The sequence below is a fragment of the Triticum aestivum genome, chromosome 7A (genome assembly GCF_018294505.1).
Source record: "Triticum aestivum cultivar Chinese Spring chromosome 7A, IWGSC CS RefSeq v2.1, whole genome shotgun sequence".
Taxonomy (NCBI): domain Eukaryota; kingdom Viridiplantae; phylum Streptophyta; class Magnoliopsida; order Poales; family Poaceae; genus Triticum; species Triticum aestivum.
This window is the reverse complement of record NC_057812.1, coordinates 10,000,009-10,016,997: the sequence shown is the minus strand read 5'-3', so window position 1 is coordinate 10,016,997 and position 16,989 is coordinate 10,000,009. Positions and strand designations below refer to the sequence as shown.

At 45.9% G+C, this 16,989-nt stretch overlaps 1 protein-coding gene and 1 pseudogene across 1 annotated transcript; one reads left to right on the top strand and one right to left on the bottom strand.

Annotated features, from left to right (window-relative positions):
* Positions 1-12,761: 12,761 nt before the first annotated feature.
* On the bottom strand, positions 12,762-15,525 carry LOC123152763 (putative F-box protein At3g52320). The gene is made up of 5 exons (XM_044572226.1): positions 15,506-15,525; positions 15,300-15,418; positions 14,882-15,179; positions 14,448-14,528; positions 12,762-14,355 (listed from the first exon to the last, which is right to left on the bottom strand). The coding sequence occupies exons 1-5, from the start codon at positions 15,523-15,525 to the stop codon at positions 13,155-13,157; spliced, it is 1,719 nt and encodes a 572-aa protein (XP_044428161.1). The 3' UTR covers positions 12,762-13,154.
* A 401-nt stretch (positions 15,526-15,926) lies between these two features.
* LOC123151371 (flavonoid 3',5'-hydroxylase 2-like) lies at positions 15,927-16,407 on the top strand (annotated as a pseudogene).
* The last annotated feature ends 582 nt before the right edge of the window (positions 16,408-16,989 follow it).

Below are 16,989 nucleotides of genomic sequence, written 5' to 3'. Positions count from 1 at the left end.
CACGAAGCACAGCTTCTATTTTTTTAGTTTATAATACTGAAAAGAAAGAAGAAAAAACGTGAATGGGCCAGGCCCGTCTAAGGAGCAACTAACACTGTATTGACGCCTAGGCTAACGTACGGCCGTATATATCCAGTGGTGTATGGTACGTCAAAGGTCAATATTGCCCTTTATACCTTTTGTGAGGGGGGGTCTACCGAAGCGCTTCTCTTTATTTCCAATAAATGATGATCTATGGTATCGTGGAACGATGTTTGTGTTGTTTGTAGATTCCAGTTGTCTGCAAAACTAGTATTGCGGACTGATAGACGCTGGTTCTGTTTATTGCTGGTTGTTGTGCTTTCATGCACACAGCAGTTTTCTGATGATCTTGTTGCTCGTAGTTCTTATAAATGTGTAGAAGAAAATATATCAGCTTCTGTCAAAGGAAATCCGGAAGTTTTTTCGCAGGAACATAGTGCTCATTCCCTTGTATGTTGTTACATGGTCTACCAAATACCAATATTGATAAAATAAAATCAAGCGGACAATCAATACCAAATAAACAGTGCAGATCTTCTTTATATTGGATTCCTTGTCAATGCAGAACTTGTCTCCAGAGTCGAAAGCTCTTACAGTTTACAAGTATACCACATGATGTAGTCAAAGAAAACAAGTATTGTAACTCGACTCACTTAATATATTTGTAAGTTATACTTTGACGAGATGTGGCCAATGGGAATCGTCATATACAGCCGGCAACAATCGTTCTGCAGCTGCAGAGAAATTTACCAACGGTTAAATTAATAACCTGTGCAGACAAGATGTTCAGAGTAATATGTTTGACTATGCAATCATCTCCCTTTTTTCCCCTAGTGACAGACTAAAAGAGAGGCTTATGGGAGGAATAACGAGGCTGTTGAACGAGTAAAACAGTGTAACATACAGAAACGCTAAGAGGTAGAACAAATTAATCAGTGACGACTTGATGGTGCCATAGCTCTTTTTTTTTGTAAGTGATGGTGCTATCCCTCAAGTAGTTTCCACTGGCGTGTAATACCGTGGAATGTTGAACTTGATGATCCTATTCATGTGTTTGATTTGGATTTAGTGCCTTTGTTTCTGACTTTTATGCTGGTGTGGAGATCTTGACAAAATTTTGACTGCCCTACACTTGGAGATGTTGTATTCTAAACAATCTCTAAGGGGATAAGTTCATGGTTTGGATTTGACTCAAATAGGCCTTATCTACACTGCTGTTTATTCCATCATAATTTTTTTACATGGTCTACCAATATTTATATGATAAATTTGCAAAGTTGATGATAGCCAAGGCAACTCTAACATGAACTTGCACCGCAGCACAATTTACATGCTGCCTATGTTCCCGTACCAAATATATGTGCCAATTTGCGCAAAAAGAATAAAAAAGATGTTTCTTCTGAAGGCATCTCTTGAAGCCAACCATGCCAAAATATCTGAAAGTCTGCTGCTGACTCAAAAAAATCAGGGAACAAAAGATTTTCTTCTGTCATAATATTTCCTGAAGGCAGCTGGTGGTATCTGGAGCGTGCCATGTTGTTCACAGGCACCTGAAAAGAAGTATCCGTCTGCTTGCATGCCTTGTCGCTGCCTGCGACCAGTTTGACATATATGATGAGCAGTGTTCCCATATACTCCCTCCGTTTTAAAATAGATGACCCAACTTTATACTAAAGTTAGTACAAAATTGGGTCATCTATTTTGGAACGGAGGGAGTATATTAGACCAAGATTATGTATGATGAGCAAATGTTCAGACTGACAAACGAATGGCCACTTGCCAAGGGCGATTGTTCCAGATGTTGGTCACTTGTTACAAACTGCCGTGATCCAACACAGATCGTAAAGCAAAGTTTCAGCCTTTGAGAACCCCATCAATCCCATTCGATTGGGTTAATGACGCCGTTTCAGGAAACTGCATGTCCTCCAAGCAACCAAGAACAGACGTCAATGATAATAACTCTGGTGTATTTGACTTGTTCACCTGTGTGCTGACCCAATCAGATAACTATTGTGTACAACACCGGGTATATATATATCTGCCTGCTTCAACTGTTTTGCCAGTAACCCAAGTTGAATGGAAAAGGGGGATGTTCTTACTCACCAATCACCACATCTATTTATGTTTGACTTTAGGCCATATTTAAACTGAACCACGCCGTGGTCGAGAGATCAGAGCAACATGCAAAGAGAGGGGTGAACTTTTAAAATATGCAGGCAAATCGAGAAAGTAGATTCTACACTAATCATTTCCTTTTTCCGTTTGTTGTTGCCAAAATATTACTAGCCTTTCTCCCCATTATTTGTAATTAATTCTAAATAAAGGGCTTTACTAACATCTACTCTATACACTAGTAGAAAAAGGGGCAAATCTGAGACACATTAGTGCCGGTTTGATTTTGAGCCGGCACTAATGTGTCCATTAGTGCCGGTTCCAACGGCTAGCCGGCCGTTCTCATTAGTACCGGTTTGTGGCGAATCTTTAGCACCGGTTCGTGTCACGAACCGGTACTAAAGAGAGTGGTGGCAGGGTGTTGTCAGTCTGGGGCCCGTCCAACACCTTTAGTACCGGTTCGTGGCACGAACCGGTACTAAATATCGACGTACATAAATCCTTCGTCCATCCGAGCCACTTTGTTCATCCCCTTTCCCCTCAATTCCTCTGTTCTTCCCCTCTCTTCCTCGAGCTCCTCACAAATTTTGCCCAAAATTTGTCAAGATTTGAAGGCCCCCATCCATTCAAATGATCACAAAGGTTAGCAGCTTTGTCCTTTCAACTCTCATTGCTAGATTAGCTCTTGCAATGCTTTGTATAGTGATTAATTTGGGAGGAATTATAATTTGCTAGTATTTGATTTATATGCAATTTGAGGTCAAAAGTAACACTTAGTTTGCATATGTAGGTGTGGTTTACTTAGTGCCTTCTAAATCTCCATCGTAACCACCGTCGATCGCCCGCACCGTCCCGTCGCCGGCACCACCTTGTGGTGAGGCTCTTGTTCATGAATGTTTTACATTACCAAATTGATGTTTGTGTGATTTGGATATATAGTTACTCGTATAATTATCTTACCCGTACGTTGTTTGTTATACATAGTGCCATGGTTTTGATATCCGTCCCCGTCGGCCCTCGTCCTTGTTATGATTCGGATGTGGTATATTCTTTTTTAAAACTAGTTGTTGCATTTCGTGTTTATGAAAAATTATGCCCATCAAGTTGACATAGATATTTTTATCTAGGAGGTATGTGAACCGGAAATTCCAACCGACCCTATTGTCGAGAGGTTAAATTTAGTTGAAAGAGAAAACGAGTATTTGAAAGAAAAATTGAAAAGAATTAAGGGGGAGAAGATGGAATTGGAGTTGCATGTTGCCGATGTCGTAGATGATCACAAGATCAAGATGGAGAAAATGAGGTTGAAGATTAGAAAGATTAGAAAATATGCCATTGATAGTGTGGCTTGGTATCATTATGCTGTTGGATCAATTGTTACCTTAGTTGCGATCTTGATCGCATTTGTTGTTGCATTTAAATTCTTTATCTAGAGAGTTATTTGTATGTTGCATTTAATTAAGTGATGTATATGAACTTTATGTATGAACTTGTATTAATTTGGCCTATTCGGTGTTGTGTAATGAAGATGAGCCGACAATGGATGTATGATGACCGATGCTCTCCCGAGTTCATTAATGGCGTGCATACTTTTCTGCTTGCCGCTGAGGCAAACAAGCGGGCGGGTGGTTTTATGCCTTGTCCATGTGTTGGCTGTAAGAATGGTCACAATTACTCTATGTCAAGAACCATTCACGTCCACATATTTGAGTCCGGTTTCATGCCCCACTATAATGTTTGGACCAAGCATGGAGAAAGAGGGGTTATGATGAAAGACAATGAAGAAGAAGAGGACGAGATGGCTATCCTGGCCATGGGTTCCCTGAATATGATGATACAACAATGGGGGAAGAAGCTGAGTCGGCACTGCGGGAAGAAGCTGAAGAAGAGGCATCAGATGAGCCCCCTGATGATCTAGGTCGGGTCATTGCCGATGCAAAGAGAAACTGCGCAAGTGATCTGGAGAGGACGAAATTGCAGCGCATGTTAGAGGATCACAAGAAATTGTTGTACCCGAATTGCGAAGATGACGAAAAAAAGTTGGGCACCACACTTGAATTGCTGCAATGGAAGGCAGAGAATGGTGTATCTGACAAGGGATTTGGAAAGTTGCTGGTAATGATAAAGAATATACTTACAAAGGACAACGAATTGCCCGAGAGTACGTAAGAAGCAAAGAAGGTTGTCTTCCCTCTAGGGTTAGAGGTGCAGAAGATACATGCATGCTCTAATGACTGCATCCTCTACCGCAGTGAGTACGAGGATTTGAACGCTTGCCCGGTATGCGGTGCATTGCGTTATAAGATCAGTCGCGATGACCTTGGTGATGTCGAGGGCGAGCCCCCCAGGAAGAAGATTCCTGCCAAGGTGATGTGGTATGCTCCTATAATACCACGGTTGAAACGTTTGTTCCAAAACAAAGAGCATGCGAAGGCGATGCGGTGGCACGCAGAAGACCATAAGAAAGACGGAAAGTTGAGAGTACCCGCTGACGGTTCGCAGTGGAGAAAAATCGAGAGAAAGTATTGGGAGGAGTTTGCAGGTGACCCAAGGAATGTATGGTTTGGTCTAAGCGCAGATGGCATTAATCCTTTTGGGGAGCAGAGCAGCAACCATAGCACGTGGCCTGTGACTCTATGTTTGTATAACCTTCCTCATTGGTTGTGCATGAAGCGGAAGTTCATTATGATGCCAGTGCTCATCCAAGGCCCTAAGCAACCCAGCAACGACATTGATGTGTACCTTTGCGAAGAGATTAACGTTTTGGGTCCTGTATTTCTACACAATATGTTCCCCTTTGAGAGGTTCATGGGAGTCTTGAAGAAATATGTTCATAACCATGCTAGGGCAGAAGGAAGCATCTCGAAGGGCCATGAAAATGAGGAGGTCATTGAGTTTTGTATTGACTTTATTCCTGACCTTAAGTCGATTGGTGTTCCTGAATCGCGGCATAAGGGCAGACTGGATAGAAAAGGCACGCTAGGAGGGGATCAAATAATATGTATGGACGGACATTCTCTCACTGAAGCACACTACACAGTTCTACAGAATTCCGCCTTGGTGGCTCCGTACATGGAGGAAGACAAGAATTTTCTACACTCCAAACACGCAGAGAAGTCTGACGATTGGACTACACGTGAACAAACAAGGACTTTCGCCGGTTGGTTGCAGAACGTGCCATACATGATGGAGATATTCAAGATGACCTGTACTCGTTGTCCCAGTTACCATCTTCGAATATAATGACTTTCAAAGGGTACCAGATAAATGGGAATATATTTTACACGATCGCCCAAGATAAGAAGAGCACCAACCAAAACAGTGGTGTCCGCTTTGATGCAACAACCAACATAGGAAAGGAAACATATTATGGTTACATAGTGGACATATAGGAACTTAACTATGGAGGTGATTTGAAGGTCCCTTTGTTTCGATGCCAATGGGTCAATATTACACGAGGCGGGGTAACGGAAGACCCGCAGTACAGAATGACAACAGTGGATCTCAACAATCTTACGTATACAGACGAACAATTCGTCCTAGCCAATGATGTGGCGCGGGTTTTTTATGTGAAAGACATGTCTACCAGGCCAAGAAAAAGAAAAGATAAGAAAGCGAATGGATCACACGAAGAGCCAAAGCGCCACATAGTTCTTTCAGGAAAAAGAAACATCGTGGGAGTGGATGACAAGACAGACATGTCTGAAGATTATGAAAAGTTTGATGAAATTCCTCCATTCACATTGACCCGAGCATCCAGTTAAATGATGAAGATTTTCCATGGCTACGGTGCAAAGGGACACACGCGAAGAAAAAGTTTCACACCCAAAGATCTGGGATGTGATCGGCTTCACTATCATCACTTTCTTCTGTGTTTCACACTCAGGAGGGAATCTCTATAATAGTTAGGGTAGTTATGTGTTTTGGCATTTGAAACGCGAAGAAATTTTATGTGCAAACAAAAGTAGAGAGGGTTACGGCAAAAACTGGATGCACTTCGTGTATAAAATGGACAATCTCTTTCGAAGTATCAGGGTTTCCGACGAAAACTCAACTGTTACAAAGGCATTTCATTTTTTAACCTAAGCATTACCAAATTGAACATAATGATAAAACACACTAATATTAAACATAAGAAAAACGAATCACTGAAAAATCTTTTTTCAAAGTTAACTTATTCACAAACTAGTGATTCACACAAATTTCAAATAATTCAAAATTTAAACTATTCAAATTTGAAAACTACCGACACTAACAGAAAGTTTGTAATTTTTTGTACCTAAAGCAAAAATATTCACAAATAAACTCTAAATACAGCAAAAAACAACTCAAAAATAAATAAAACAAAAATAAATAAAGCGAAAAGAATTAAGAAAATAAAAAAGCCCACCTACTGGGCCAAAGCGGCCTGCATACGACTAGGAACCCAACCTTTTGTTGGGCCAGGATGCAGGCCCGCAAAGACCCAGTAGGCCCACTAGGCAGAAGTGAACAGGTAGGCCCAGTAGGCCTGCTTAGGAGAGGAGCTCGAGAGAGCTACCGACTGGGGCTTATAAACCAGTGCGGTAGCCCCTTGGCTAGCGAGGTGGGACTAAACTTGCACACCGCCAGCGCACCCCCTTTAGTACCGTGTGGTGGCTCCAACCGGTACTAAAGGGTGGGTCTTTAGTATCGGTTGGTGCCATGACCCGATACTAAAGGGGGTGCGCTTCCCGCCGCTTGGCCTGGCTAAAACAGACCTTTAGTACCGGTTGGTGGCTCCAACCGGTACTAAAGGTCGATCCTATACATACAACACTTGAAAAAAAATTCAGTTTCCCTCAGTTTCCTCCCTACGTCGCGCCGCCCTGCCCCGGTCGACGCTGTCCCCGTGGACGTCGCCGCCCCCGCCCCTCGTCGCCGACCCCGGCCGTGCCCGCCCCTCGTCGCCGTCCCCGTCCCCGTCGTCCCCGCCGTCCCCGTCGCCGCGCCCCGGCCGCCCCGTCGTCGCCGCCCCGTCCCTTCGCCCCGTCGTCGCCGCCCCGTCGTCACCTCGCCAGTGAGCTCGCCCCGGCCGCCTTGTCCAGTTCCAAACACACACACTACATACACACACACACTACACACACAACTGATATAAATATTTAGTTATAGAAATATTTATAGAAATGTTAGCAATTTTTCTGTTTTTCTGTTATATAAATATTAGAAATGTTAGTTATATAGAAATGTTATAAATGTTTTCTGTTTTTTAGTTATAAAAAATTTATAGAAATGTTAGCAATTTTTCTATTTTTTAGTTATATAAATATTAAAATTGTTATAGAAATGTTAGTTATATAATCAGGAAATTTTAGAATTAGTTTTAGTTAGATGAATTAGATTAATGTCAAATTGTTAGAATTTGCATATATATAGAATTTTAGTTATCACAATCAAATCATTTAAAAAATGTTACTTTTTGCGGGCATATAGTATTTATTCTCGATGATATGCCCGGCCCGCATCCTCGCCGTCGACCCGTTCGCGACGACGTCCTGCTTCAGAGGACCCATGTCCAGGACTGGGCTCCGCCGGGCTGGCACTGGGAGGTGCTACCTGGAGGGGCGCGCCGCTTAGTGAGGAACCCGACCTCGAGTCCCGTTGTCGACCCTGATGTCCTTTGGTGGCGTTCGCGTGGGCCACATTCGGTGCAGAGGGAGCCGACGCCGCCGGAGGTGGTGCGTCGCCGTGTCAGGGAGGAGGACGAGCATGTCCATCGCTATATGGCTGCTATGGACGTCAGGTTCTCCAATACATGGCAGGTTCTTGGGGCAGATGACCGGAGATATGATCCTGTGACGGTTCCTTCTCTTTGGGTGTCCACCGCCCGTGCCCCAGGGACCGCGAGTGGCCTAGATTCTTCTGTAGTACTCGATCTTTATTAGGTACCTAGCCAGTGATGTATTCGATATATAATATTTGAGACGATGTATTCGAGATTATATATATTAAGACGATGATGTATTCGAGATTATATATATTAAGACGATGTATTCGAGATTCAGTTTTTCCTTATTGATTGCATCCATGCATTGTAATTTGAATACTAATTAAATTATTTTATATATTTCTTCTATATTAGTTATGTAAAAGCTATGGCGGACAATACCGGCAGAGAGAGAGAAGAAGAATTGTTCGACATCATACGCAGCCCTCACAGGCTAGATGATCTGAATGAAGCAGATGACGGCTCCCAATATCTGAACAATACCGGAGAGGGTGATGAAAAGATATTCGATCTCGACGACCGAACTGATGAAGTCATGAACTATGATTATTATGATGACACATACAATGTTTGTGATGACACAGACAATGCTGATCTTCAAATAACAAAGACTACCGGCGAGGTATATTTATATAAGCAGGCATCATGGTGATCATCACATGTTTTTTTATTGAAGATATATTAACGAATCGATCATTCTTCTTTCAGCCCTCTGGATCGAGCAAATCTGCTTCTACAGACAGCAGGACAAAGCGAGGCCCAGGCAGATTGTTGAAGGATGGTGTAAAGTACAACATCGAATCCATCAAACCTAGTGGTGAACCCCTCACGCCTAAGAACATTGCGAACAAGTGGACTCGTCAGTGCGGAGTTCTTGTGAAGGACAAACTCCCGATCTCCATTCAAGAATGGAAAGAGCCAAAGACTAAACGTCCAGGTGTTACTTGGGTCGACGACAGAGCCAAAAAAGTCCTTTGGAAATCTCTGATGGAACATTTCACCCTACCAGATCATTTCACTGAAGCAGATGTGGAGAAAGTCAAGGGCGCTGCTCTTAAGAAGATGGCAATTGCATTCAACACCCACAAGAAAACTGTATGGGCCAACTACCTCGCTGCAGAAAGGAAGACTCCAAAATTCACGGGAACATTGGAGAAGCAAAGAGAGCACCGGGACGATTTCGTGACCTTCAAGGATTCAGAATTAGCTAAGGAACGGTCGATAAAAAACAAGGCAAATGCCGCAAAAAAGACGCAGTTCCATAGGCTGGGTCCAGGTGGCTACGCGGTGGGAATGCCTAAGTGGGATAAGTCTGACCAAGAGATGGAGGATGCAGCGGTCACTCCGGTTACTAAGAGCTGGCCCCCCAGGTGCAGAACTTGGTTCTATGCGCATGGGGGGCGTTGGACCCGAAGACAGGCCTAGTTTCGAAGAAGGCAAGTCTAAAAGGAGCCGAACAAAAGATAATTGATGCAATAGAAGAAGCTCGAAAGGGGGTGTTCACGCCCAACAGAGAGAACGACGAGCTTACGCGCGCCCTGGGAAATCCTGAACACCCGGGAAGAACACGAGGCAAGGGCGTTATTCCCTGGTATGAGGTCTTTTTAGAATGGAACGAGGACTACAGGACCCGTGCAAGAAGGATGATGGAGGAGGAGAAGAAAAGGAAGCTGGAGGAGGAGAAGAGGAAGCAGGACGCAGAACGCCTTCAAGGCCTAGAAGCAAGGCACGCGGACTTGGCAATCAAATTCCAGCAGCAGCAGATCGACTCACTTAGCCAGGAAAGGGGGTCTCAGTAGCGGCAGCAGCAAGCGGATGATCGTCCAGCATTGGATAGCACCGTCCCATCCATGCCGAGAAGCAGCGTTGGTTCTGCCCCAGGTGACACACTGCTGGATACATACCCTGTGGATGACATTATAGAGAACACTAACTGTGAGCTACACTCCAAAATGAAGAACATATCCATGAAGGTGGCGGACGGCGTTGCTTTTCCAGTTACCCCCGAAGCAACCTTCCATTGCATCCCGATTCCAGAGGGCTATGCTCGTGTCATGGTTGATGAAGTGGTGGACCCATATTCGGGGCTACAGCTTGACATTCCTGGAGGTGAAGACGAGCGCACACTGGGAGAGGCCATACATCGTATCATCCTATGGAGAAAGGATTGCATCATCTTTCGAAGTCCACCGACACCGCGTCGTCTGCCGACTCCGCCACCGAGTCAGCAGACTCCCGCTCCTCCAAGTCCACGAACGCGTGAGCCGACTCCTCCTCGAAGTCCGCCACCTCCTCCAAGTCCCCGAACGCGTGAGCTGACTCCTCCGGTTTCAAGTCCGGCACAGCGTCATGCCACTTCTCCGGTTTCAAGTCCGGCACCGTGTCAGGCCACACCTCCTGCTTCAAGTCCGGCACATCGTCAGGCCACTTCTCCTGGTCCAACTCAGCCACGTCAGCCGTCTCCGCCGTCTCAGCAATCGCAGAAGAGACATGCTGCAGCTATGGTGCGTAGCGGTACGAGTCGAGGTAGTTCAGGAAGTACAGGCGGAGACAAGCGATATAAATATGGTCCAAGCCTCGCTCCTCTTCCTCAGAGGCCTTACGACATGACTAAGGAGCAAAACGCAGCCATAGTGCAGGCCCAAGTGGACGCCCATTTTGGACCGAAACCGGCACCGCCGCCAAAGGAGAAAGTGCCTGAGAAAGTAATTGACCACTTCATTCATATGGCTAGAGAACCAGCTCCCAAGCCTGTTGACTCGGACTATGAGCGCCAAATCAGGAAACTACATCGAGAACGGCTAAAAAAGGAAGCGAGCTCGAGCTCGAGCCAACAAGCAGCGGGCAAAAAATGCGAGAAAACCGTTCACCAGCTGGGAGAACAGGCGGCGCAATCGATCCCCCCGCTTGTTGTGCCAACAACACATGAGAGGAGGCCGCGCGCCCAATATTATTGTGGGCAAACCGTTAAAGTTCCCCAGCTAGGCGATGTGGTAATAACGGAGGAGCATATAATGCAGGCTGAAATGCTCAAGATCTCTGTTGGACAACTCCTCGAAATTGAGCCCATGTCTCCGCTTAGAGAGGAGGAAATAAAATGGAAATATGCCCGGGCAAACCTTTGGTCGAGCCAGACAAGGTCAAGAACCTCCCAACGAGAATGTATGAATTGCATCAATGGTATATGAACATTATCAAGATTTCCAATCGAGAGTCCCTCATAGTGAATGTCAAGAAGGAGCATTACTACCATGAGAAAGCTCTGTGCGTTGAGTATTCAGAACTATTTCAGTTATACAATCAAGACGCACTCGACAAATCTCTCGTCAGTTGCTATTGTTTGTAAGTGATTTCTTTCTGTAATTTTTGATCAATCATTACATGTAATTATCCTCACTATATATTCTTTTCTGTGGTATTATATGCAGGATGAAGATGTATGAAATGAAAAAATCTGGACGCTATGGCATTGGGTTCATTGACCCAAATACCATTAATGAATACACATGAAATCTTGCAACTTCTAAAGCAGGTGTAGAGGAAAGCATGCTAGAGTTCTTGAAGTGCCTCAATACCAATGAAGATATACTACTTCCTTACAACTTCACGTGAGTTAATACAAATTCTGTTTTTGCTTACTAGCTAGCTAGATGTTAATAACTAAGTGTATACGGTTTACGATATATAGTTGATTAATTTTATGCACATGCCCGCTTAATTAAGACATGCAAACGTGTGCGCATGCAGTTTCCACTGGATCTTGTTAGTCATTAAAGTTGACAAAGCAACAGTTGAAGTACTCGACTCGCTACTTAAAGAAGATAAAGACTACACCATCATGAAGGGATAGTCAATAGGTAATTTCAATCATTATTAACTATATCTCGGCCTATTATTAGTTCGTCATTTCCTGATATGAACTATTTAATAACCCCTTTATTGATTTTCTTTGCCGGCGGGCAGGGCTTGGGCAAAGTTCATCAAGGTGACTCCAGGCAATTGGCCAAAAAAGTTGTTTTGGCATCGACCAAGGGTAAGTAATTAAGTAGTACTAGCTAGCTAGCCATCTCTTTAATTCTTGTTTCAATACCATTAATTAATTATCATGCTTGATTAATCATTATCTGATTCAATTTCATTCTCGTAAAGGCCCTGAAGCAGGCGTCGGGGAGTGATCTGCGTGCATTCTACGTTTGCAAGAACATTCGCATGATGGCGTCCGAAAGGAGCAGATCTCAAAGACAGGAATGGGTACGTTGTCAGAACTCTATTCACACCATTATCGATATCTTGTAACACAACTAATACACATGCATATTGATCTCCTTCTTAACAGTTCAGAGAGGTGCGGGATAAGCTCCTACCCGAGGAGCGCATACTAGCACTTCAAGAGGAAATAGCCGGTTTTTTGCTCGACCAGGTCATAGATCCCAAAGGAGAATACTATTACCCGCTACCGCCCCCATGAACCACTTGTCATCGTGCATGCTCCGAAGGCACCAAGGCAACATGTAGGAGAAATTGTATATGTATACATGTGTATGTGTGAATAGTTAATGGTGTTGGCTGTGAGACATTCGATGATATATATATATATATAATATATATATATATATATATGCGGTTCTACCTACAAGAAAATCTATTTATATATATGCATAACATGTACAATTTGTAGTATCGTGAAATACCAACAAACAAAAAAGAATTAAATGGAAAATAAAGCCAAATTGAAAACACAAAATTAAAGCAAAAATTAAAAAAAACACCCAAACATTTAGTACCGGTTGGTGTTACCGGTTGGTAACACCAACCGGTACTAAAGCCCTACGTGCACACAGACCTGTCTCGTGCCACATATTTGCACTTTAGCGCCGGTTCGTCGGTTCGTGACGAACCGGTACTAAAGGGGGGGACCTTTAGTCCCTACTCTTTAGTGCCGATTGGCGAACCGGCACTAAAGGCCGTCACGAACCGACACTAAAGGCCAGTTTTGCACTAGTGATATTCTACACTCTCGTGTGGTAGACTGCGGACAATTCATCTGTTGTAACATATCAATTCTTTTCTCTACAAGGGAACTCCAGAAATTCCGAAAGGAGCTTCTGCTACAAGGAGGTGCCTTCCCACGATGAAAATCAGGCAAGTAGGAGCGTAAGCACCAGCAAATTGAGCAGCATGATTCAAGCAGATTCCAAAGTAACGGTCAAATACTTCAGCCGATAGAAGAGCCAATTCTTGGAGAAGCACAGGGCATGGCTTGAAGGTAAACCTACTGCCCATCTGCATTTGCTAATGACTCTGTGAAGGCTAGAAATCGTTGTGTACTGTTTTTCTCAAGCTTAAAGATACATCCAACTTGCTTATGTTGCATATCGTACGCTACCAAGGTATCACCATGTCCACGTGAAAGCAGGAAAATGGTGTCACAATCTGGATGAATCCCAACAATCCTGTGCTTCTTCCCAGTCAAGCTCATAAGTTCATTGAATCTGGCAGTATGCTTTAGGACCAATTCTTTACTATCAGAATCCTGGAGGCACCAGAGTTCTATCCTAGAGATTTGCTTGTTATCATCGAAGGAAGGTATAGCATAGTGTAAGCACCCCTGAGATGATCCAATCGTACCAAATCCTCGGCCGTACGGCACACTGATGGTCTTACACACTTTCCCCTCCATGTCTAACCCCAACAACACATAATTGTTGATGACGTAATTAAGGTTGCCCATCACGTAGAGCAAGCCGTCAACAAAGACGCATCTACCACCGATAAACAGCGTACATTTCTCAGACATCCCACAATTCCTATGACGCCAGGCTCCTGTCCGGGAGGAGTAGATGTTCACCCGAGTAATGTAAGTTTCTAGATAGGTATGCTCAAAATTAAGAACATGGAAATGGGACGAGACCGCCAGGTCGAAAGCTAGACCGGTGGTACGGGTACGTCTGTTTGCCAGCTCCAGCAGTTGAGGTTGAGGGGGCAGCTCAAACCACCTCCTGGTGACGGGATTGCACACGACCAAATGGGAATCGTCCTTGTTGTTGTAGCGGCGGTAGAGAAGGAGGCCATTGCAGGCGTCCACCTGGGTGATGCCACTGTACTTGTTTGGCTGTAGGTAAGGGAGGGGAGGGTCAAACGGGATTGCCGCGCCGGAGACGCTGGCAAAGTGGTGGTGTCGCCCGTTGTTGCTGATGGCCGTGTAGAGGAAGCCGGCGAGGGCCTGGGGAAACTTATTGCGGTTGGCGGGGTCGACGAGGAGGTCACGCCAGAGTACAGAGACACACTTGAAGCGATGGACGGATCTCGCAGGGAGACAACAGAGGACTCCAGGATGAGGTCGTCGGTGAGCAGGCTGGCCACCGTCACCCCCGGATGGCTGCCCAGCCTCAGCTTGGTGTTCCTCCAGAAGATTTCCCCTTCTCCGTCTCCTCCATGGAGTGGATGCGGAAGGGCCTATGCAGGGGATAGATCTACAAATGGATAGAGGAAATCATTGATCTGGCTAATGAAAATCAACCCAGGTGGTGGTGACCTCGCTGTGGTGAGTCGGGAAAGATAGTACCTTCTTTTAGGGCGGCGATGGTTGATGGGGACGCCACCAGCGGAGCTTCGCTTCTCGGAGGACAACACAGCAGTCGTGGAGCTACAAACAAATTGTTGGGCGGGGCAAGCTAAGAATAATACGGAAATTTGAAATTCTGAATCATTGTCATTATAATAAGTAAACAAAAGAAGCTATACCAAAACACAGTTTCCCCGTTAGACTATTTTAGTTCGCCATTACAAAAGCTTGGAGATATCGGACCAGAGACTGAAGTGAGTGGAATTTTATGTCAAAATGTAAAGAAACATACTTTGCGTAAACTGTAAACAATAATGGTTCTGCATAAAAGGTACAACAGCAAGATCTTCAGTTGTTTATTTATGCTGCCACAATACACATACGAATAGACAATAGCCTAACTGAAAGAAATTGGGAATGGATCAAAAAATTACCTGTGCAATTTGCAGAGATTCAAGAAAAGTTGGAGAGGATCGGATTCAGAGGAGCTGCAGCGCCGGCTTGCCGCTGCTAACTGCGTGTGGTTGCGTGGCCGCGTGGCGTGGGGTCGTGGGTCGGCCGAATCGCCGTCGTCGTGCTGCTGTGTGCCGGTGAGCGGCAGACGATGTGTGCCGCTTGCCGGTGGCGGCGCCGCGGGCGGCGGCTGCTGTGCGCTGTGTGTCGATCCGTCGGGCGCGATTTGGCTGCCAGTTTTTTTTTTCCTGGGTGCCGGGCTACTGTGTGTTGGGTGTGCTGGTCAGATGCTGTGGGCTGGGCCTAGGTAAATTTGGTGCTCCAGCGCTGGGCCGCTGGCTGGGCTACGGTCAGGTCGGCCCTCACGCAGCTCCTCCAGTGTTTCTCAAAAAAAAAAACGTAGCTCCGCCAGTGAACGCACCGTGTCATTCTGTCTCTTCCAATCTTTCCCTACTAATAAAGCACGGAGTGCTTCTGCCCGTCCGTCGTCAACTTTTACAGAAAACACCCTGATTTTACTGATAATCAACCCGCAATCCTATTATCCAGTCAACCTGAACCGGTACGGGCAACAGAAAAGAAAAAAAACACCCGAGACCCACGACCTTGCCTCCCATCCATCCATCGCGCGCCGCAACCGCCGGCCACCACCCATCCGGCGCGCGCCGCCGCCGGCCGCTCCTTCCGCCGCGCGCCGCCGTCGCCGGGCCCACCCTCAAGTAAAGGGAACCAAACAAATTTCCTACAGAGGAGAAGGGAACAGAACAAATTTCATCCGAGGAGAAGGGAAAAGAACGAAATTTCCTCCGTAATGTGGAAGAGGGAGCAAAGGAAAGTGAAATGGAATGTGAAGGAGGATAAACTCCCAAGTGGAACAAGCCGAACGCATCGATCTCCCTAAGATAGAGTGGTCGTGGTTGCCTTGGCGCTCGCGAGCTAGCAACTTCGGAGCAGAGGAAGAGAGGGGGGGCCATCGGCCCAGGCGCTGCGGTCGGGAACAAGGACGAGTCCAGCAGCTACAAGGAGATGACCGTGTCGCTCCTCACCGGCACCGGGAAGTTCAACATCAGCGACTTCGTGCCGGCGCTGTCGTGGCTAGACCTGCAGGGAGTGCAGGCCAAGCTGCGCCGAGTGCACCGCCAGTTCGACGGGCTCAACACGAAGCTGCTGGTGCCTGGTGGAGCACGCGGCAACGGACGAAGAGCGCGCCTGGGAGGAGGGCCGGTTGGACTTCGTGGACATGCTTCGGTTGGTGGCTTGGAGCAGGCCGGGGCGAGGCGGAAAACGCGAGTGCCGAGCAGAGGACGAAGCAAGGATGAGCGGCGCGGGATCGGCCGGACCTCTGGGGGGCGTGTCGCAGGTGGCGGAGGCTGTGGGCGGGGCCGTCCGAATCAGATTGGAGGCGAGGCTGCTGGCCGGATCCGGAGCGGGCCGGCGACTGGGGCAGGACGGCCAGATCAGACCCATGGCAGAGGAGCTTCCATGGCGCCTATGGGTTCCTCACTGATAAAGGGTGATGCCCTGGCTCTGGCCACCCACCACGGCCGCGCGCACTCCAGGAGAGTGGAGTGCATCGTCGGCACAACACATGTAGAAGAGGAGGAGCAACACTGGGTGATAGTGGCTGGAGAAGAGGAGGAGTAGCGCTGAGTGAGAAGAAGGAGTGGCGATGTGGATAAGGCAAGCAGATGGGTAGATGGATGAGAAGGAGTGGCGCTGGCCGGTCGGTGCTTTTCTTTAATAACGAAACAAATGGAATTGGTCTTGTACCGGCCAGAAGCTACTGGATGCATGCGCTAGCATCAATTACAATTTTTTATTTTCCGGAAGAGCGACGATTATTACTTGCTGTTGTTTATTGTTACTTGATGATGTTTGTTGTTACATTATATGTACGCTCTTCTTTCGAAAGAAGTGTCATAAATTTAGTACAACTTTGTATTATAGTTAATACAAAATTAAGACACTTATTTTAGAGTGGAGAGAGTATAATAATTAAAAGTGAGTAAAATATTAGAAAGAAATATTTCTTAAGGGAGAAGATATTTGAAGCTTAGCGGTGCTTGCTGTCCATGGAGATATTCCTCAA